The sequence below is a fragment of the Salvelinus namaycush genome, chromosome 9, assembly GCF_016432855.1.
Source record: "Salvelinus namaycush isolate Seneca chromosome 9, SaNama_1.0, whole genome shotgun sequence".
NCBI lineage: Eukaryota > Metazoa > Chordata > Actinopteri > Salmoniformes > Salmonidae > Salvelinus > Salvelinus namaycush.
The window spans coordinates 19,585,062-19,608,252 of record NC_052315.1 but is presented as its reverse complement, the minus strand read 5'-3'; the positions used below and the strand labels follow the sequence as shown (position 1 = coordinate 19,608,252).

The 23,191-nt window shown below is 44.3% G+C and overlaps 1 protein-coding gene across 1 annotated transcript; it reads left to right on the top strand.

Moving 5' to 3' along the window:
• The first annotated feature begins 353 nt into the window (after positions 1–353).
• Positions 354–23,108, top strand: LOC120053799 (ATP synthase subunit delta, mitochondrial-like). Its single transcript, XM_039001055.1, has 5 exons — positions 354–580; positions 1,557–1,710; positions 16,094–16,182; positions 20,355–20,498; positions 22,711–23,108. Exons 1-4 carry the CDS (start codon positions 464–466, stop codon positions 20,475–20,477), a joined length of 483 nt encoding a protein of 160 aa, XP_038856983.1. The 5' UTR covers positions 354–463; the 3' UTR covers positions 20,478–20,498; positions 22,711–23,108.
• The last annotated feature ends 83 nt before the right edge of the window (positions 23,109–23,191 follow it).

Here is a 23,191-nt window from a genome sequence, read left to right as displayed (position 1 = left end):
TTTTGCAGCTTTTGGTAAAACAGAATCACACTTTAACTTTGATTTTGTTCACCTTGGTGGGTCAGTGATGATTTTATCAATCGTCTCATCAGTGGAGCCTGTTTGACATTCTAACGGCGCCACCCCCTGGCTGTGAAATGTTACACACTACCACATATGCCTTCACTTTTTCAATAAATCTGTCTATTTACAACGGCAGATAACCAAAATATGAAATATTCCGTGTTAAAGATCACACCGAACAAGACACCTTTTCAGATTGAACACTGATGTATACGAATCCTTGGATTGAATGTGTTGCCTCTAGAAAATAACTACATTTCCCGTCATCCTTTGAACACTCATACGGCATTGTGGGTCGGTTCAATCAATGTCCTTGTCCTATCAGACGCACACTGTTTGACTGACTTCGCGCAAGGGCTTGGGAATTCGTTTGTACTTGAATTATATTCATTCTAACAAAATGATGGCAGCCAGGTTTCTCCGTCGCTCTCTCCCTGTATTGAGGCAAACAAGATGCTACGCCGACGCGCCTTCAGGTTCTGCCCAGATGTCCTTCACATTTGCCTCGCCAACTCAGGTAAAATAGTCCGTGGTTGACAAGGCTTATGTTATTGGCCTACGGTAGGTTCCTAGCTAGCTATCTCCATTGATATAACGTCACTCTCTTAATAATAAAGACACATTATCCAACCATACTTATGTAGTTAGCGACAAATGCCTGTGGCGTGCACACCGCTCAATGTCTAGCTAGTTTAACTTGGTAACGTTAGCGTACCTACTTTTTATCTGTGTATGTAACAGTTAGTTGTAAATTGACGCTCGTTCGTGTATATTCTTCCAACCAAGCCTCGACAAATCAGTTTGGCATGCCTAAATTGTTCTGTGTAACAATGTGTCCCTGTGTTGCCACTTGCTAGCTAACGTTAGATTGCAATAAATAACCTGTTTGTCAAAGCTAGTTAACGTTACCACAATGGGTCACAGGCCCTTGCACTTTCTTATTATTTCACCTTGGGACTAGAAATGGATTACAGAACTCTTCAATTGTTAGCAACCATTTCTGATTTAATAATTAGATTGGCTAAATCTTTAGGAGTGTGCTGACTCCACCTTCTTAGTCACCCACATAACTAACTAACGTTAGCTATTCAGTCAGTTAGCTAGGTACAAGTTAGCGTTATAGCTAGCTAGATGTCACTGAAGTGTATCTGACAGTAATTTACTAGCTAGTTGGAAACAGTCTTACCTAGTTACATAACTCAAGTCAACATTAAATATGAATTGAAGAGAATTCTGTTTGCTTTTCAACCTGTCAGACAATAATGGCATTATCTAAGGTATGATAACATAACTGAAATGTACCTTACCAGAACCTCATTGACAACTAAAATATAGTAACATCTCATTAAATATGCATGGACTTTATCCATTAGAACAATTATCTAGTACTGCATGCAGATACTGTATATTTCCACAGATAATATTCAACTTCAATTCTAAGAAAATCAATAATAGTCAATGTACTGTAATGTATGTGTTTCTCCTTCTCCCAGGTGTACTTCAAGGAGGCCAGTGTGAAACAGGTTGACGTACCCACGCTGACTGGCGCTTTCGGTATCCTCCCTGCCCACGTCCCCACGCTGCAGGTTCTCCGGCCCGGAGTGGTCACCGTGTTCAACGATGATGGCTCCGCAACAAAGTTCTTTGGTGAGATTTTGCTTGATGGCTCAGTGGTCTGATAACCTCATATGATTTTATGCATCAAACGTAAAGGGCAAAGAGGAGGCGCATCAGTGTACCGGTTGGCCGCATGGGGTGTGAGTAGCTCTGTTTTGTACTGTCAACTGTGGTTATATGTAGAAACCAGATTACAAAGTTTTAAAGCAAGCCTCTTGATTAATCAAGTCCCCAAGAAACTGGGAGAGTGAGCAATCTGTTTGTTAAACAGCGCCGCGACATGAATCCAACAGACCATTGCCGCCTTCGAAGGAAATGGCAACTTGGAGACGCAAACAAAAGTTATGAACAGTTAAATCTGTCCAGGAAAACATAGCTTTAATACTCTCAATGCACACCAAAACTGCTACAATTGTTGGGGGGGAAATTAGCTGATTCGCTCAAAGACAGAGGATATTGTGTCATACGCACAAACAATGCGTGCGCATGAATTAACAAAATTAGCCTTTTGGGTACAAGGTTGTGAACTTTAGAAGAATTGGACCAGCAAGAAAACACAATCCGATGTAACATGAGAGCATTGTCCTAACCAGAAGGTTATGAAAAAGGAGACCTTCCAGCAACTTGGTCAAACTGATATCAGAGGAACTTGTCGTGGGTATATCACCAGAGGATCTGGAAGGATACCATTGGATCGGAGTGAAACAGAAGAATGCTAAATACCCACTCATGGGTATCATCAAACTATGGAACTATCAGACCAAAGTCAAGGGGGAAGTTGGTCAAAATCCAGGGCCAGACTATTTGATTTGTCCAGGACCTGTCTGCTAAGGAGGAAAGAACTGGGAGCTGGAGAGGGACATGTTTGGCTTGTGAAAGTGGGCAAGAAGGATTTATCTATAAACAATCATTATATTTTCCTTTATTGCTATGTCAAACAAGATGACTGATTTAGGTCACCTGCCAAAATAAGAGTTATTTTTTGGGGTTTGCTCTAATATAGCATGATTTCTATTGCTATCTGAACTCCAGAGTTGACATCTGAATGAATGAAATCTGAATGACAATGAAATCTGGGATGTCTGAGGTGTTTACCAGGTTTATTTGCAGTGTTTTTCTTTTTCTTTAACCTGTAGTTGTTAAAATTAAAATATCATATTCATGTTCAGAAATGTTATTTTCTTTCTTGTAAATACTTTATGGGATTTTTCTAACATTTAGTGTTTATTTTTTATTTTTACTCAGATTTAACTTTAACTGAGTGTGAGATTATCATTCCCCTAAAGTATGCATAAAAAAGATCCCAAATTATGTAATCTGTCTGCTTTCCTCTGTCTACATTTGTAATGGTAAAAGGTCTTTATTTTTACGTTTACGCATTTAAGAAATGTAGCTCTGTTCGTTCTCCTTATTCTGTCGCTAAGTGCATTTTCAACAGCATTTTCTGTTGGTATAATTCTGCATGATACAGGAGAATGACCCTATATCATGGTTCTTTGAAGACTGTATATTTTTTTGAAACACGTCTTGGTACGTTTTTATAAGGTAAAGAAAATACAATTTCTGAACTTAACAATTTTAAAAGCTTCTATAGTTTCTTCAGATTTATATCAGTAGACCAAGAATCACTAAAAAATAGATATCACCCAAAAATAAATATTAGGCGCTGTTAAAAAGTTCCACGCGAAAGTATGGACTGCTTTCCCGTAGAATTTGAGTTGACATTCTGGGACAGAAGAAGCGCCCCTATTTACTCAAATGGCGTCACTCAAGTCAGTGCTTCTGAGTTCCATGTATCAAACCGTTATATTAAAACCAGGAAAATCTGGAGTCCTCTGCAGCTTTCAGACCCATAAGTGGCAACCAAAAGAATGAAACTCATAAACAGAATGGCAAGTCTTACCATACAAGAACATGTTTCAATATAATAGACTAACAAAATGAATGTAGTTTTATCAATAATGGTTGTTGCCGAAAAGGCTTTCGACAGTCTTGAATAGCCTTTCCTATTCTAATCTTCAACTTTTCAGCTCAAATGATACATGTCATAAAAATACACTCTGATTTTAAACTGCTTTAGAAATGGGCACGAGACAGGAATGCCCTCTCTCCCTCGTCCTATTTGCACTGGCAATTGAACCGCTTGCAGAAAGAATTAGACAGGACCCAAACGTAACAGGTATTGGTAAAGATTAATATAAACTAAGCTTATTTGCCAACGATATAACTGACTGATATTAAACTCAATGCCCCCTTTTTTTATATATATTTTGAAAATAACTTTATCCTGAGATGATAAAAAAATAAACTATAGGAAAAAGACAACCTCAGGATCTACAGCAATCCTTCAACACTAGAACTGCCTGGCCTTTCAGGCTATAAGTACCCGCTAGAGAACATTGCCTGGCGTCTACTTAAGCATATGCATCAGATGCATATTATCCTGAAAGGTGCAGCAAGCATAAGCGCCAATGCTTAATAAATAAAGGATTAATAGCATGAATAAATAAACTGCAAAAAAACAAACGTCCCTTTTTCAGGACCATGTCTTCCAAAGATAATTCGTAAAAGTCCAAAACTTAACAGATCTTCATTGTAAAGGGTTTAAACACTTTTCCCCATGCTTGTTCAATGCACCATAAACAATTAATGAACATGCACCTGTGGAACGGTTGTTAAGACACTAACAGCTTACGGACGGTAGTCAATTAAGGTCACAGTTATGAAAACGTAGGGCACTAAAGAGGCCTTTCTACTGACTCTGAAACGCTCCAAAAGCAGGGTCCCTGCTCATCTGCGTGAACATGCCTTAGGCATGCTGCAAGGAGGCATGAGGACTGCAGATGTGGCCAGGGCAATAAATTGCAATGTCCGTACTGTTAGACGGCGCTACAGGGAGACAGGACAAACAGCTGATTGTCCTCGCAGTGGCAGACCACGTGTAACACCTGCACAGGATCGGTACATCCGAACATCACACCTGCGGGACAGGTACAGGATGGCAACAACTGCCCGAGTTAAACCAGAAACACACAATCCCTCCATCAGTGCTCAGACTGTCCGCAATAGGCTGAGAGAGGCTGGACTGAGGGCCTGTTGTAAGGCAGGTACTCACCAGACATCACCGGCAACAACGTCGCCTATGGGCACAAACCCACCGTCGCTGGACCAGACAGGAATGGAAAAAAGTGCTCTTCACTGACGACTCGCGGTTTTGTCTCACCAGGGGTGATGGTCGGATTCGCTTGTATCGTCGAAGGAATGAGTGTTACACCGAGGCCTGCACTCTGGAGCGGGATCGATTTGGAGGTGGAGGGTCCGTCATGGCCTGGGGTGGTGTCTCACAGCATCATCAGACTGAGCTTGTCATTGCAGGCAATCTCAATGCTGTGTGTTACAGGGAAGACATCCTCCTCCCTAATGTGGTACCCGTCATGCAGGCTTATCCTGACATGACCCTGCAGCATGACAATGCCACCACGCACAGAATGAGCAGTATGGATGATTTCCTGCAAGACAGGAATGTCAGTGTTCTGCCATGGCCAGCGAAGAGCCTGGATCTCAATCCCATTGAGCACATTTGGGACCTGTTGGATCGGAGTGTGAGGGCTCGGGCCATTTCCCCCCCCCCCCCCCCCCCCCCACAGAAATGTCTGGGAATTTGCAGGTGCCTTGGTGGAAGAGTGTGGTAACATCTCACAGCAAGAACTGGCAAATCTGGTGCAGTCCATGAGGAGGAGATGCACTGCAGTAGTACTTAATGCAGCTGGTGGCCACACCAGATACTTACTGACTCTTGATTTTGCCTCCCCTTTGCTCAGGGACACATTATTCCACTTCTGTTAGTCACATATCTGTGGAACTTGTTCAGTTTGTCTCAGTTGTTGAATCTTATGTTCATACAAATATTTACACGTTAAGTTTGAAAATAAACGCAGTTGACAGTGAGAGGGTGTCTTTTTTTTTTGTTGCTGAGTTTATTAGTGGGAATATGTGTTTGGGGAAAAAAAGTTATTTGTTAGTCAAGGATATGTTTTGTATAATTCTACTGTCCTAGAAAAACAAGGCCTAGAATTTATTTTAGTTTCCTTTACAATAAAAACATTAGTGTAATCCATTTGATCAACTTTATTTGTAGATTTGATTAGTTAAGTTAAACAGCTTCTTTTGACATGGTAGAAACAAAAAATGTATTAATATAACCAGACAGGTGCCCAAGTTAAATTTATTTTCTGTATTCCTAAACAAAAGCACCAGTGCATGAACAATTGTAAGGGATGAATTACATAAATGGCATATTTTTGCTTAGTAGCCAGAGCAACGCTGCTGTGTGAGCTCTTGTGCTGAATGCATGGACAGCGCGCATATACTTGCAAAAAGTGACATTTGGAAATAGAGCTGCACGTCTTGAATTATGACAAAGGTAAGTGTCATAAACACCAGATTTTGCTTTCTAATACTATATAGAAATCAATGTTTTACCTCCATGTGACTCTGAAGGAGGATTTGATCGGGATGATCCTTTCCTTCATCTTTAAATTTAAAGGTGCGCCCATCTCTTTATGTACAATTTGACAGCTGTTAAGCCTAATATTGTCACTCATCAGATTGTCAATTTAGACTTGTCTATAGGCTCTCTTATTGTGTGAAATTAGTTTCGATGTGCAGGCTAACTGGCATATTTTGATTCCCGCTCAAGTTGGATTGTAAGGCGTGCGTACTGGCGGTAGAGAAGTCAGGCGCAGGAGAGCAAAGACTGTTCCAACGGCGCAGTTTAATGATAAAAGTCACTGTGAACAAAACACAATAATCATAATGGGACAAAACCCCAGACATAACATGCACAAGCACTTACAAAAAAACAATACCAGACAAGGACATGTGGGGAACAGAGGGTTAAATACACATGTGCTTCTACACCTGCATTGCTTGCTGTTTGTGGTTTTAGGCTGGGTTTCTGTACAGAACTTTGAGATATCAGCTGATGTAAGAAGGGCTATATAAATATATGATGTAATTGATGGGATTGAAACCACGTGTGTTGGGAAGACAAGACAAAAACAAATGGAAAATAAAAGGTGGATCGACGATGGCTAGAAGATCGTTCCGAACAAGGAGAGGGACCGATTTCGGAGGAAGTTGTGACAGTACCCCCCCCCCCCCCAACGCGCGGCTCCAGCAGTGCGTCGGCACCGGGGACGACCCGGAGGGCGAGGCGCAGGGCGAACCGGACAAAGACGGTGGAACTCCTGCAGCATTAATGGGTCCAACACGTCCTCGACCGGAACCCAGCACCTTTCCTCCAGACCGTACCCCTCCCACTCCATGAGATACTGAAGGCCCCTCGCCCTGAATCCAGTATGGAGCGAACGGAGTACGCCGGGGCCCCCTTGATGTCCAGAGAACCTCCCGCACCTCAGGCTCCTGGAGCGGGCCAGCCACCACCGGCCTGAGGGGAGACGCATGGAACGAGGGGTTAATACGGTCATCGGGTGGAAGCTGTAACCTATAACAAACCTCGTTCACTCTCCTCAGGACTTTAAATGCCCCACAAACCGCGGTCCCAGCTTCCGGCAGGGCAGGCGGAGGGTGCAAACACCGGGGCCTCTCTGCGGTGGCGATCTGCTTTCTCCTTTTGGCGCAGCACGGCCCGCTGAAGGTGAACACGGACAGCCTCCCATGTCTCCTCTGCGCGCCTGAACCATTCGTCCACCGCAGGAACCTCGGTCTGACTCTGATGCCATGGCGCCAGAACTGGCTGGTACCCCAGTACGCACTGGAAGGGAGAGAGGTTAGTGGAGGAGTGGCGAAGCGAGTTCTGTGCCATCTCGGCCCAGGGCATGAGCGCCGCCCACTCCCCCGGCCGGTTCTGGCAATAAGACCGCAGAAACCTGCCCACATCCTGGTTTACTCTCTCCACCTGCCCATTACTCTCGGGTTGAAACCCTGAAGTAAGGCTAATCGAGGACCCAGGCGCTCCATGAACGCTTTCCAGACCCTAGACGTGAACTGGGGACCTCGATCAGACACTATATCCTCAGGCACCCCGTAGTGCTGAAAGACGTGGGTAAACAAGGCCTCCGCAGTCTGTAGGGAGACCGGGCAGAGGGAGGAGACGACAGGACTTCGAGAACCGATCCACAACAACTAGGATCGCGGTGTTACTCTGTGAGGGTGGAAGATCGGTTAGAAAATCCACCGACAGGTGCGACCAAGACCGTTGTGGAACGGGTAAGGGGTGTAGCTTCCCTCTGGGCAGGTGTCTAGGAGACTTACACTGGGCGCACACCGAGCAGGAGGAAACACAAACCCTCACGTCCTTAGCCAAGGTAGGCCACCAGTACCTCCCGCTCAAACAGTGCACTGTCAAACCGATCCCAGGATGACGTGTGGGCCCAATAGATCAACCGGTCACAAACATCAGACGGGACGTACAGACGGGAGCGGGCTCTGCATGTAACGCCTGCTCAATGTCCGCGTCCAGCTCCCACACTACCGGCGCCACCAGGCAGGAGGCGGGAAGTATGGGAGTGGGATCCATGGGCTGCTCCTCTGTGTCATACAGCCGGGACAATGCGTCTGCCTTCACGTTCTGGGAGCCTGGTCTGTAGGAAAGGGTAAAAAACATGGCCCACCTTGCCTGGCGAGGGTTCAATCTCCTACCTGCCCGGATGTACCCCAGATTGCGGTGGTCAGTCCAGATGAGGAAAGGGTGTTTAGCCCTCTCAAGCCAATGTCTCCACGCCTTAAAAGCCTTGACGCAGCTAACAGCTCCCGGTCCCCCACATCATAGTTTTTCTCCGCTGAGCTTCTTCGAGAAGGCACAGGGGCGGAGCTTTCTGTGGCGTACCCGAGCGCTGAGAGAGCACAGCTCCTATACCAGCCTCGGACGCGTACACCTCCACTATGAACGCCAAAGAGGGATCTGGATGGGCCAGCATGGGAGCCGAGGTTAACAACCCTTAGGTGACCAAAAGCCCTGTCCGCCTCAGCCGACCACTGCAAACGCACCGGGCCCCCCTTCAGCAGTGAGGTAATGGGAGCCACTACCTGACCAAAACCCCGGATAAACCTCCGGTAGTAGTTGGCAAACCCTAAGAACCTCTGCACCTCCTTTACCGTGGTGGGAGTCGGCCAATTACGCACGGCTGAAATGCGGTCACGCCATCTCCACCCCTGAGGTGGAAATGCGGTACCCTAGGAAGGAGACAGACTACTGAAAGAACAGGTGCTTCTCAGCCTTGATGTACAGGTCATGCTCCAACAGGCGACCAAGCACTCTGCGCACCAGGGACACATGCTCAGCGCGTGTAGCGGAGTATATCAGAATGTTATCAATATACACCACTACACCCTGCCCGTGCAGGTCCCTGAAAATCTCGTCTACAAAGGCCTGGAAGACTGATGGCTTATTCATCAACCCGTACGGCATGACGAGGTACTCAGTGCCCTGTGGTGGTACTGAAAGCTGTCTTCCACTCGTCTCCCTCCCGGATACGCACCAGGTTGTAAGCGCTCCTGAGATCTAGTTTGGTGAAGAAGCGCGCCCCGTGCATTGACTCGATCGCTGTGGCTATGAGCGGTAGCGGGTAACTATACCTCACAGTCATCTGGTTCAGACCCCAATAGTCAATACACGGGCGCGGACCTCCCTCCTTCACAAAAAAGAAACTCGAGGAGGCGGGTGAAGTGGATGACCGAATGTACCCCTGACGCAAGGATTGAGACATGTTTCCATAGCTTCCGTCTCTGCCTGTTACAGGCGTGACTCCTGGGAAGTGCAGCATCTACCAGGAGATCTATCGCGCAATCGTCCCGTCGATGGGGTGGTAATTGAATTGCCTTCTTTTTAGAAAGGCGAGAGCCAAATCGGCATATTCAGGGGATATGCGCACGGTGGAGACCTGGTCTGGATTTTCCACCGTAGTAGCACCAACGGAAACCCCTAAACACCTCCCCGGGCACTCTCATGACTACCCCGTGAGAGCCCTCTGTGGCCAAGAAACAGTGGGGTCATGACAAACTAACCAGGGTAGGCCTAGCACCACGGGAAACGCAGAAGAGTCAATAAGGAAGAGACTAATTCTCGCCTTGTGACCCCCCCTGTGTCACCATGCCCAGAGGAGCGGTGGCCTCCCTGATCAACCCTGACCCTAATGGTCGACTCTCTAAGGCGTGAACGGGGAAGGGTACAGCCACGGAAATAATGGGGATCCTTTAACTCTGGGCGAACGATTTATCTATAAAATTCCATCCGCGCCTGAATCGACGAGCGCCTTATGCTGGGAATGCGGGGAAAACTCAGGGAAAGTGACACACACACACATGTGCAACAGAGGGCTCTGGGTGAGAATGGTACCGGCTCACCTGGGGTGGTGCCAGAGCGCCCTGCCTGCTGCCTCGATACCCAGAGGAACCAACCCGGCACTGACCGGCAGTGTGACCTCTGCGGCCACAGATGGTGCACGAGCTGGAACCCCCTCCAGTCTCCCTGCACACCGCCCCTCCCAGCTCCACAGGTATTGGAGAGGGGGTGTGAGGGGATGGAACCAACAGACCCTGATTTGAACGTCCGTGGATAGCCAGCAGGTTATCCAGCCGGATGGACAGGTCCACCAGCTGGTCGAACTTGAAGGTGGTGTCTCTGCAGGCCAACTCCCGACGGACGTCCTCGCGCAGACTGCAACGATACTGGTCGATCAGGGCCCTGTTGTTCCATCCCGCTCCGGAAGCCAGGGTCTGAAACTCCTGGGCGCTCCTCGTCCCCTGCCTCAGATGGTAGAGGCGCTCACCTGCCGCTCTACCTTCGGGCGGGTGGTCGAAGACTTCCCGGAAACGGCGGGTGAACTCCTCAAACTGGTCCAACACTACATCTCCCTCTCTCCACACGGCGTTGGCCCACTCCAGGGCTTTCCCGGGGAGGCACGAGACGAGGGCGGACACCCTCTCACGTCCCGAAGGAGCCGGGTGGACAGTTGCCAGGTATAGGTCCAGTTGTAATAGGAACCCCTGGCAGTTCGCAGCCATCCCATCATATTCCTGGGGAAGGGAGAGACCAATCCCACTGGGACCAGGAGAAGGAGGGGTGCGTAGTGGAGATAACGGTTGTGCTGGTGGAGGCGCTGGGAGAACTCCCTGTCTCTCCCAGCGGTCCATTTTCTGGACTACGCGGTCAATGGCGGTGCCAAGATGGTGGATCATTGCTACGTGCTCCTCCACCCCTATACCTGGGGTACCTGCTCCTGCTGACTCCATAAGTTTGGTCCGGTATTCTGTAAGGCGTGCGTACTGGCGGCAGAGAAGTCAGGCGCAGGAGAGCAAAGACTGTGTTCCAACGGCGCAGTTTAATGATAAAAATCACCGTGAACAAAACACAATAATCATAATGGGACAAAACCCCAGACATAACGTGCACAAGCACTTACAAAAAAACAATACCGGACAAGGACATGTGGTGAACAGAGGGTTAAATACACAACATGTAATTGATGGGATTGAAACCAGGTGTGTTGGGAAGACAAAACAAATGGAAAATGAAAGGTGGATCGGCGATGGCTTGAAGACCGGTGACGTTGACCGCCGAACGTCGCCCGAACAAGGAGAGGGACCGACTTCGGAGGAAGTCATGACATGGATAGAGTCAAGGATATGTCTTGCATTATTTTAAAGGCCTATTGCAACATTATGTTTTAATTTCTATTAGGATACATTTGATTTTATTTATGGTTACAGTAAATAAAACAATCCTGTAACTGCTTATTTTTACAAAGTTAAACGTAAAAGAGAACGGTATCAACCCGCAAGGCGCGCTGTCAAATGTATTTGTTGCTGATTTTAATAGGCATAATTCACTCATTACACAATTTATCTTTCTAAGTTTAAATCAACCTCTAATCAACGGCCAATTTTAAATTTAATTGTGAAGTAACGTGCACAATTATCACCTGTTCATCCATTTGTCATTCAGCGAGGAGTGCGACACACTAGCGCCTGGATGGGTACCAACAACCTACAGCACATGATATCTAAAGGCGTCCTAAAATTCAGAATCAAATGGCATAATGATCCATAGTATTTCTGAAATTCGCCCACATGGAAAACCTGAAGGCATAGAAACTGTAAATGACTTAATATGAAATAACATTTCAATGACAGAATTAAAAAGGAATTTTGGACTGACCAATGTAGACATTTACAAATACAGCTGAAGTCGTATGTTTTATTTCTTTCGTCACATTCCCAGTGGGTCAGAAGTTTACATCCATCAATTAATATTTGGTAGCATTGCCGTTAAATTGAACTTGGGTCAAATGTTTCGGGTAGCCTTCCACAAGCTCCCCACAATAAGTTGGGTGGATTTTGGCCCATTCCTCCTGACAGAGCTGGTGTAACTGAGTCAGGTTTGTAGGCTTCCTTGCTCGCACACGCTTTTTCAGTTATGCCCACATTTTCTATGGGATTGAGGTCAGGGCTTTGTGATGGCCACTCCAATACCTTGACTTATTTGTTCTTAAGCCATTTTGCCACATTTGGAAGTATGCTTGGGGTCATAGTCCATTTGGAAGACCCATTTGTGACCAAGCTTTAACTTCCTGACTGATGTCTTGATGTTGCTTCAATATATCCACATAATTTTCCATGCTCATGATGCCATCTATTTTGAAGTGCACCAGTCCCTCCTGCAGCAAAGCACCCCCACAACACGATGCTGCCCCCCCCCGTGCTTCAAGGTTGCGATGGTGTTCTTCGCAAGCCTCCCCCTTTTTCCTCCAAACATAGTGGTCATTATGGCCAAACAGTTCTATTTTTGTTTCATCAGACCAGAGGACATTTCTCCAAAAAGTACAATCTCTGTCCCCATGTGCAGTTGCAAACCGTAGTCTGGCTTTTTTTATGCCGGTTTCTGCGCAGTGGCTTATTCCTTGCTGAGCGGCCTTTCAGGTTGTCGATATAGGACTTGTTTTACTGTGGATATAGATACTTTTGTACGTGTTTCCTCCAGCATCTTCACAAGGTCCTCTGTTGTTCTGTGATTGATTTGCACTTTTATCACCAAAATACGTTCATCTCTAGGAGACAGAACTTGTCTCCTTCCTGAGCGGTATGACGGCTGCATGGTCCCATGGTGTTGATACTTGTGTACTATTATTTGTACAGATGAACGTGGTACCTTCAGGTGTTTTGGAAATTTCTCCCAAGGATGAAGCAGACTTGTGGAGGTCTACAATTTTTTCCCCGAGGTCTTGGCTAGTTTCTTTTGATTTTCCCATGATGTCAAGCAAAGAGGCACTGAGTTTGAAGGTAGGCCTTGAAATACATCCACAGGTACACTGCCAATTGACTCAAATTATGTCAATTATTCTATCAGAAGCTTCTAAAGCCATGACATAATTTTCTGGAATTTTCCAAGCTGTTTAAAGGCACAGTCAACTTAGTGAACGTAAACTTCTGACCCATCTGTAAACAATTGTTGGAAAATGTATGTGTCATGCACAAAGTAGATGTCCTAACCAACTTGCCAAAACTATAGTTTGTTAACAATACATTTGTGTAGTGGTTGAAAAACAAGTTTTATTGACTCCAACCTAAGTGTATGTAAACTTCTGACTTCAACGGTACATGCAACTTTTATCACAAGTTTGAGCTGAAATCTTTTGGACATCAGAGCAATGTGGAGGGAGTCAGAAAATAATACTAAAATGATGGGTCAGATATATAAAAAACCTTGCAGAAAGCCTATCCAACTGAAGATGGAGTGTTGGAACATAATTAACTAAATTAAAGTTAACAAAAATGTAAGCTCTGTATGTTTCATGAGATAGGAAATGGGTTGGACTGTACTTTTCTCATCAATCATTTTGAAACTTTTGCTTCACTGGAAATCAAGTGATCCTCCATTGTTGCGACTGTGGAAGAATCAAATGCATTATTATTTGAATATTGAAAAGGTTGTGGGTAACCAAGGCAGTGGAGCAGTTCGAGGTCATATGGAGTAGTCTTGCAGGTGCTGGCAGCATGTGGGTCTGGGCAGGGGTGATGTTGTTGATGTTTGTGTGCGTATGTTTTATAGTGTGTAAAATCTCTTATCACACACAAGTCTATGCTGTGAGACCAGGATGCTTTTCAGGATCGCCCAGTCCACAACACGACCCATAGGCTCTGTCCCTAACCTCTAGCCCCTTGAATGAGCTCTAACTAAAAGGGTTAGAGCTCGATAGGTGTAGCAACATGGTGGGAATTCCACTGTTTTTAACCCTTTATAAAATGGTGGGTGAGTCTGTCTGACCTCTGACGTTTATGGCAAGAGGGACTAGTGGTCTCACCTAAAATGTATTTGATTCACTACGGCTAGATTTTTCCTCTGACACCCATATGTGTACAAATACCAGTGTGTGTGTGTGTGTGGTAGGCCGATACATAATTTTGGAAGCTTTGATTACATTTTTAATGACCTTGTGGTATCAACTTAAGTATCTGATTAATAAAAGCAAAGATTTCTAAGCTACTTACGTACCAAATGGGGACAGTGCTTGCGCATGCCTTCTGTGTTTCTAGGTGATCGCAATGGTCAGTTCCATATCAATAACTGGCCATTTTAATGTGGACAATACGGCAGGGGTCAGTCCTGTCTCGAATTGTAGGGAAGACGATGACTGCATCCTTGACCTGGAGAAATATAACTTAGCCTACATTTGAAAGTGTCACGCTACTTCCCCTGCTTTGAAATCCACTACAACAAAATGGCACATTTGCAAAAGTGTCTGCACTAATCATTTTTAAAGGGTGTATGTGAAACGAGGTTAGGGAGTAGAAATAGACGGTAGTATGAATATCTATCGTTATGTGGATCCATACCAGTATACCTTAAGACTACATATTGCCCGTCCTTACTTTAAAGTCCCAGTGCAGTCAAACTTGTATTTTTCCAGTTTTATTTATATAGAGATACACCTCTCTCCATTCACGGCGAGGTTGGAGTAATACTGTGCAATTCAGAAAATGTATAATGCCCCTTTTTGCTGTTTGTACAAATAAAAATAAACTGCCTGAAATTTCAGCCTGTTTTGGTGGGATGGAGTTTTGGCATTTCTGGTGATATCACCATGCGGTAAATTATTTAATAAGCAAATAACAGTTCAAACCCATCTACTAATAACCGTTCCTTTTCATTTTTTTCCACTCAAACCCAGTCTTAGCAACATTATTGCTTGATTGTTCTTTGCTATTTTTTACAATTTGTTTTTAATTCATCACAAAGGGCTTTAATTGTTACCCAGAAATGATTTGATATTGAGAACTGCTTCATTGGACCTCTTTTAACATGGAACTTCCAGCAGGGGTCAGACCTGTCTTGAATTGTGGGGATGACTGCATCCTAGACCTGGAGAAATCTGACTTAGCGTAACACTTTCAAATTGTAGTCTACTTCCCTGGATTCAAATCGGCTAAAAGAAAATTCTGCATGTTAGTGACAGCACTGAACTTTAAGAGACTGTTGCAATCTGTGCATGAAGGCAATGCATTTATTTAATTTCAATCGAGTAAGTTGTCTACATGGTGCTGGGTGGAATATTTTATTTATTTCACCTTTATTTAACCAGGTAGGCTAATTGAGAACAAGTTCTCATTTACAACTGCGACCGGGTGCTGCTATGGTGACCAGTGAGCTGAGAACGCGGGGCTTTACCTAGCAGAGACTTGTAGATGACCTGGTGACGAGTATGAAGCGAGGGCCAGCCAACGAGAGCGTACAGGTCGCAGTGGTGGGTAGTATATGGGGCTTTGGTGACAAAACGGATGGCACTGTGATAGACTGCATCCAATTTATTGAGTAGAGTGTTGAGTAGAGTGTTGGAGGCTATTTTGTAAATGACATCGCCGAAGTCAAGGATTGGTAGGATGGTCAGTTTTACGAGGGTATGTTTTGGCAGCGTGAGTGAAGGATGCTTTGTTGCGAAATAGGAATCTGATTCTAGATTTAATTTTGGATTGGAGATGCTTAATGTGAGTATGGAAGGAGAGTTTACAGTCTAACCAGACACCTAGGTATTTGTAGTTGTCCACATATTCTAAGTCATAACCGTACAGAGTAGTGATGATGGATGGACGGGCGGGCAGGTGCGAGCAGCGATCGGTGGAAGAGCATGCATTTAGTTTTACTTGCATTTTAAGAGCAGTTGGAGGCAATGGAAGGAGAGTTGTATGGCATTGAAGCTCATCTGGAGGTTAGTTAACAGTGTCCACAGAAGGGCCAGATGTATACAGAATGGTGTCGTCTGCGTGGAGGTGGATCCGAGAATCACCAGTAGCAAGAGCGACATCATTGATGTATACAGAGAAGAGTCGGTCCGGTATGATGGGTGGGTGACTGAATGGAATAGGTTGCTTTACTCAAATTCTGTCTGTTTTTCAGTGAGCAGTGGGTCAATCACAGTGAATGCAGACTCCTCGGTGCAGCTGCTGGCTGAAGAGGCTTTCCCCCTGGACCAGCTGGATGTGGCTGTAAGTATCCAGCACCCACTCATAGACCTATTTATTATCTCTATGGCAATGGGTGGGCAGGCTTGTCTTCCAGGCCACTGCATCACACCTGATTCTAGTAATCAACTAATCATAGTTGTATAGTTGGACTGGGGTGTATTCGTTACGGGAACCGTTTACCATTTAAGAACCAAAATGAAACGGAGGTTCCTACCTGAATTTATCAAATAGAAACTCATTTGCTTTTTCCTTTTGTAGTAAACGGTTTCTGTTGCTAAACATTTTGCAACAGACAAAATATTTTGAAACAGCATCGGCGAAATGATTACACCCCTGGGGCGTATACAATTCTGTTGCGAAACATATTATTTAATGGAAGCAAACAACTGATGGACCTACCTGAGTTTGTCGTGTTCTTTTTTTCAACTTTTTGGCTAATGGTTACACACCTGGTGTAGTGTGTTAGAGCTGGGCAGGAAGAAGGGCCGCGGAGGGATACCTTACGTTTCCTGTGCCAATGGGAGCAGATTGCCCTTAAATCATTGAACCAGAGCACTCACAAGATGCTCTTCATCAGAGCAATAACAATTGCATGAACATTTCCCATCCTCTACATTAGGATTGCTTTGTTCTCTGAAAAGCTAGGCTAGAGTTGTGATTGGCATCATTCAGCCCATGCAGTCAGTCATTGATTGAAACCCCTTTTATAAAGATGTTAACTGTGTGCAGCTCTGCTCAGTCAGACCTTAGCCATAGTTTTGCAAAAGGAAACCTTCCATGAAATGACGAAATCCCTTACTCAACAGAATTCTGCACAGCATTGGCTCAAATGTCAGTCAAAATATGTATTTGTGTGAAATGTCCCTAAGGCCATGTTGCTCTTTACTATTCACAGCCCCATCAGCCGACTAAACACGTTCATCGTAGAGGAGCTCCCCCCCGCCCTCTTTCTCGCTGACCCTGTCCAAGAAGGGCACATACTGTCAAGTTGACTCCAAAGAAATGGATGACTTTTTTTTCTTTCTCTGAGAAACCCTGCTGTTAATAAGGCAGGAAAGGTCAGTCACTGTTGAGTTATAGCAGATGTGCCAAGTTCCCACTGGGAGACCTTTAACTCCCAGCTATGTTTGGCATTTCTATGCTTTAATCGCTACTGTAACAAATGGGCCTTTCACAGGAAAGAGGAAATGTGAATTTGTAATGCTAGTCTCTCTCTTCCAGACCTGCCAACATGCACACAATTTCAGGTTAAAGTACGCTGGAATGAAAAACTAGCCTAAAATTGGCTTCTCATTGTCACCTTGTGGTTTTTGACCCAACTGTCTGAAGTTGGAACTGAGCCAATCGGAAGACTTGGGCGAGGAAAAAAAATCTCTAGCTCTACCCTCCTGCCCCCCCCGTCTTAATACTGTTTTGCTCCCTCGAGCTCCACTTCGTCCATTTATACCACTGTGATGAAAATAGATAGGGAAAATGGACAACGAGCCTTTTGCTAAATACTTTTTCCATAATTGGGTCTTAGTCGAGCACAACCACTTATTTCGTACTTGTCTCCTTCGCTAAGGCATCATTACGACGAAAGTAGTTAGCTACGGCGTTTAGTAAACTAAGAGAATACTTTCTTGTGAGCACTTAATCTCCGCAACAGTAGGTGTGAGCGCGTTGGTGAGAAAGGAAACGTGGTGTTGCGATAGTTCAATGCGCATTGCTGCATGGATGGAAACAGACATGGCAGAGAGCTGTTCTGCTGATACCGTCCTTCACAAAAAAATCATGTTTGCCTACCTTTAAAAATATATATATATATTAGCCCCCTAGAGTCGTTGTCTGCTCCCCGTGGGAATTGAATTAGCATAATTAAAGAATCCCCATCAATCTTGTCAGTTTAAAATATTTTTTGCATGGGCTGCGTCTCAATCCACCACATCTGCCGACGTTGCCCGTCTGCGGTGAAAGGTGACAGAACTAGAGCGGTGTTCTCACAAAAAAGTCTGTAGAGTCCGAAAGATTTGGCTCCCATGAACAAGATGTCAGTGAGAGCCTCACGATAGTGCTCTATGACCCCCACAAGCATCATGGGACTCGTTTTGTAGTCGGTACAGCCGATCTGCCAACTTCTGTATGTAGTGTCCGAACAGATTGGGCACACGTTAAGTTTGCTGAAAATTAACGCAGTTGACAGTGAGAGGACATTTCTTTTTTTGCTGAGTTTATATATGGAGATATTTTAATGCCTAAAATAAGGGGTTAAATGCTTGTCAGAATAAATACAAATAGTGATCCTTATCTCTCAGCTATAGGACAGACACTTCAGAACAAACTTCCTATTTCCATTTTTTTTTTTTTTTATCGATGTATGAAGCTGTTGTTCAAGGTTTCTATGGGCGAATGGCACTAAGGCCAAATTCTATGTTTCATCAAATAAAAACAGTCTGATACTTTTTAAGGGGTCCTAAAATTCCAATAGTCATATCATGGATCATTTAGCGATCTTAAAACAATTCCATATTGTCTTAATAGACACCGCCACGGCTTAGATTCTATTAATGTATTTTTTGTTCACGCTTATTGCCTGTTGTGCAATTCAAGGACCTAAATAAAAACGTTGACACAATTATAAATTAATATTTAGAATATTATCTTGTCAAAGGTATGTTTACTTCAACTTTTGACAGCCTATGGATTTTCCGAAGGCACAATTTTATTTTTCCTACACTTTGATCTAGTAAAGCAGAAACGTACCAGGTTTGTTTAAACTTCCTATTCAATTAGTCTATCTTGCAAGGAGAGGACATGTTACGCTGACCATATTACCGCCACACCGGCGGTCACAAGTTGTGACAGCGGTCAAATTCCCTGTGACTGACTGTTTAGTCACGGTAATTAGGCTTCTCCAAGCTCTGATGCTGCTGCTGGTCATTAGTACCCAACTTGCTAACTGCCTAGTACTCAACACACTATCAAATTGGTTGTTGATCATTGCTAGACAACCATTTTCAGGTCTTGCCATAGATTTAAGTCCAAACTGTAACTCAGCCACTCGAACATTCACTGTCTTCTTGGTTAGCTACTCCTGTAAAGATTTGTCCTTGTGTTTTTGGTTATTGCCTTGCTGAAAGGTGAATTTAATGTCCCAGTGTCTTGTGGAAATCAGACCGAACCAGGTTTTCCTTTAGGATGTTGCATGTGCTTAGCTCCATTTATTTTTTTGTCCTGGATAAATTCCCTAGTCCTTAACGATTACAAGCATACCCATAACATGATGTAGTCACCACCGTGCACGAAAATATAGAGTGGTACTCCAGTAATGTTGTATTTTTGGGGCAAATCCAATAATGCTTGGTGTTCATGGAAGAACAAAAAGTGAATTTCTTTCATGTTTTTATGCAATATTACTATAGTGCCTTGTTGCAAACAGGGAGCATGTTTTTGGAATATTTGTAAAATTGGCAAATGTCTACAATAGGCTACTAATGATGTGATAGTCAGTTCACCAATGACAAGGCATGTTGAATGAATGGTAGTAATCACACCTAACTTGATGGATTAGGTCAGGGATGGAGATCTGGAACAAGCCCATAGGCCTAGTTCAGTTTCATAGTACAAATTGCCTACAGTAAACTAGACTACTACATTGCATCCAGTAATTTAATTATTAATTAGAATAATCATTTCCCCTACATTTAACCTAGAACAATGAGTTATTGATACCACCTCAATTTCATTTAGGATTAAACCCACTGAAAATAGTTTGTTTGTCTGGCAGAAGCATAAAGAACAGGCTGTCCTTTTTTTGTACTATGTTCTTTGCTCAAAGATTCATCCGTACAGGATTGGATTATGCAGCTTTAGCATCGCTGAAGCAGTGTTTCCCAAACTATGCTTACAGGGACCCGCCGCCTAGCTCTGACCCTTGTCTAAGGCTGTGTTTACTCATGCAGCCCAGTTCTTTTGCCAAATTATTGGCATTAGAGTTGAATTGATTGGTCAAAAGACCAATGGTGAAACATTTCAGAATTCGGCTGCCTGTGTAAACGCATCCCAAAAACTATTAGCCTTAATTGGTTATTCAGTTGAATGTAAAAAAAATTGACTGGTACTGTGCTAGCATATTTAGTATGCATGATGTCCAGCACTTCGTAGTATGGATATTGGGATATGGTTGTTGTGTATCTGACCTCTCTGATCTTTAGGCTGCCAAGGTCAACTTGGAGAAGGCCCAGTCTGAAATGGCGTCTGCGTCTGACGAGGCTGCCAGGGCCGAGGTTCAGATCAACATAGACGCCAACGAGGCAATCGTCAAAGCCCTGGAGTAGGCCGTGCGACTGGTCTCTGTGGTACGTATTGCAACCATGTACCTCTGTGAGGTGGTAGAAGTGTAGAGAATATGAGCTTCACATCTGATCTAGACGCTGTTGGAAAAGCTTTAAAATGCATCCAATCCTCGCTCATCTCCTCCTTGCGATCAGTGTGTATTTTAGCGGTCAGTGTGTATTTTAAAGGCTTACACTTGCCGAGCTAATCGCCTACCAGCTATTTTTTATGAAAGCAGACAACACATAGTGACTTAATGGGTGGTGACATGTTATACACATTTCAGCCACTAGGTGCAGAGTAGATCTTGTTACCAAGCTTTGACGTTGGCTAACAGAATTGCCATCATGCGTTCTATTTGAAGGAGAGATTTCCATGACTTGATCACTGATCTCATGCAAGTGAGTTCAGAGCTTGTTTCAGTATGGGCAGCGCTATTGAGTACTTTCACCATTCTGAAGTAGTCAACTAGGTGGAACCATAGAGAATGATAGAGGCCTCTGGTAGCCAAAAGGCTTTATTGGCATGGGTAGCGCCATTGAAGGATTATAACGTTTTAATGTAGTCAACTGGGTTGGACTTTCTACTTCATTGGCTGATCCATCCTGGTGACCCTGTTGGAGTCATGTCCAACCGGGTCATCAGGAGGGATCGGACAATCAATTTTCAGCGAACTGAAAAGAGCGACCCATGGATATGTGTGCTTTGGGGACCTTAACAAAATGTGACTGGCTGAACGGGTGTTGTATGTGGAGGACGAGGGCTGCAGTAGGTATCACAGATGGGCGGGGAGTGAGCCCTAAGAGGGTTTTATAAATACGCATCAACCAGTGGGTCTTGCATCAACCAGTGGGTCTTGCAATGGGTATACAGAGAAGACCAGTTTACAGAGGAGTATAGAGTGCAGTGATGTGTCCTATAAGGAGCATTGGTGGCACATCTGATGGCTGAATGGTAAAGAACATCTAGCCGCTTGAGAGCACCCTTACCTGCCGATCTATAAATGACGTATGGTCATCTGAATCTAGTTTGGCAGCTGGGGTGAAAGAGGAGCGATTACGATAGGGAGAACCAAATCTAGATTTAATCTTAGCCTGCAGCTTTGAGATGTGCTGAGAGAAGGACAGTGTACGTTTGAGCCGTACTCCCAAGTACTTTTATGAGATGACTATCTCAAGCTGTAAACCCTCAGAGGTTTGTAAACACACCTGTGGGGAGAGGGGCATTTTTCTTAACAAACCACATGACCTTTTGTTTTGGAGGTGTTCAGAACAAGGTTAAGGGTAGAGAGCTTGTTGGGCACTAAAAGCTTTGTTGTAGAGCATTTAACACAAAATCTGGGGAGAGGCCAGCTGAGTATAAGCCTATCATCTGCATATAAATGGATGAGCGTGTCTTATTGCCTGAGCTATGTTGATGTAAATTAAGAGCATGGGGCCTAGGATCGAGCCTTGGGGTACACCCTTGGCGACAGGCAGTGGCTGGCACAGCAGATGTTCTGACTTTATACACTGCACTCTTTGAGAGAGGTAGTTAGCAAACCAAGCCAAAGACCCCTCAGACACCAATACTCCTTAGCCAGCCCACAAGAATGGAATGGTCTACCCTATCAAAAGCTTTGGCCAAGTCAATAAAAATAGCAGTTTTTTGGTGTCAAGTTTCAGGAGCTCCTTTAGCACCTCGGACTAGGTGACTGCCTGCAGAGAGAAACTTTGTAGAGGGGCAGGGGGAAAAGAGGGAGAAGCATCGGGTATAGTTGCATTAGAAGGGGTGGGAGATTAGGAAATATTGGACGGACAAGGAGGCATGGCTGTGGCATAGGAATCCTGACTTAATGAAGTGGTGAATTGAGCTCAGCCATGTGGTTGTTACTGACAAGAAGCACATCAACTTTAAGGGACATGGGAAGCTGTGAGGAGGGTTTATTTTCTTTAGCCGTTTTCCAGAACTTGGGGTTAGACCAACAGAAGTGGAGTAACTGCAGGGGCTGGACCTGTTTTTTAAATTTATTTGTGTTTTCTTTATGGGGGCGTGTTTTGTTTACAATACCACTGAAAATATCAAAGGTCCAAGTGTCCTTGACCGAAGGGATCAAGCTGAGTGTATTCCATTTTATCTCTATGGTTCAGTAAGTATTTGAACAGGGTCTTTAGCACACCCCAATGTTATGTCAGACTGTTTTTATTTCTGGATGACTGTATACTTACCGTAATCATATTTTCGCCTTTGTTCCAGGTGTCGTGTTGGTATAAAGGAAATGAAAATTCTCCAACTGTTTCCTGGACCAGTCAAGTCAGTAACTGCAAGATCTCATGCTTGCTTTGTACAGTGGAATGAAATGACCAATAAATGTATTTGGATTTACCTGCCAATAATTCTGTATTTTTGTACCTTTTTATGTAGGATTCAATGACTGGTATTGTGTGCTACATCTTGTAAGGGAAAAGAGACCAAACATAGTACAATGTGTACAATGTATTTTTCCTGTATTTTGTGGTTATACTTAATGCAGTTCTCCTTTCCGCCACTTGGTGACAGTGTTTTCGTAGACCAGTCACAGCAAGTAGCAAATGGAGCGAAGTCTGTTCCATTGTGGTGAGACAAACCCATTAAACCAAGGGTAGCTGTTATAATCACCTTTGTTGTTTTGGCTATGTTGTGATTTCTCAAGCGTTATAATTAATTTAAGGCATCAAATGTTATTTTTGTCCATACT

Coding starts and splice junctions, on each gene's coding strand:
- LOC120053799 (XM_039001055.1), top strand. CDS start 464: ATGATGGCAGCCAGGTTTCTCCGTCGCTCTCTCCCTGTATTGAGGCAA. Junction 1,711..16,093: donor CTCCGCAACAAAGTTCTTTG/GTGAGATTTTGC, acceptor TCTGTTTTTCAG/TGAGCAGTGGGTCAATCACA. Junction 16,183..20,354: donor TGGACCAGCTGGATGTGGCT/GTAAGTATCCAG, acceptor TCTGATCTTTAG/GCTGCCAAGGTCAACTTGGA.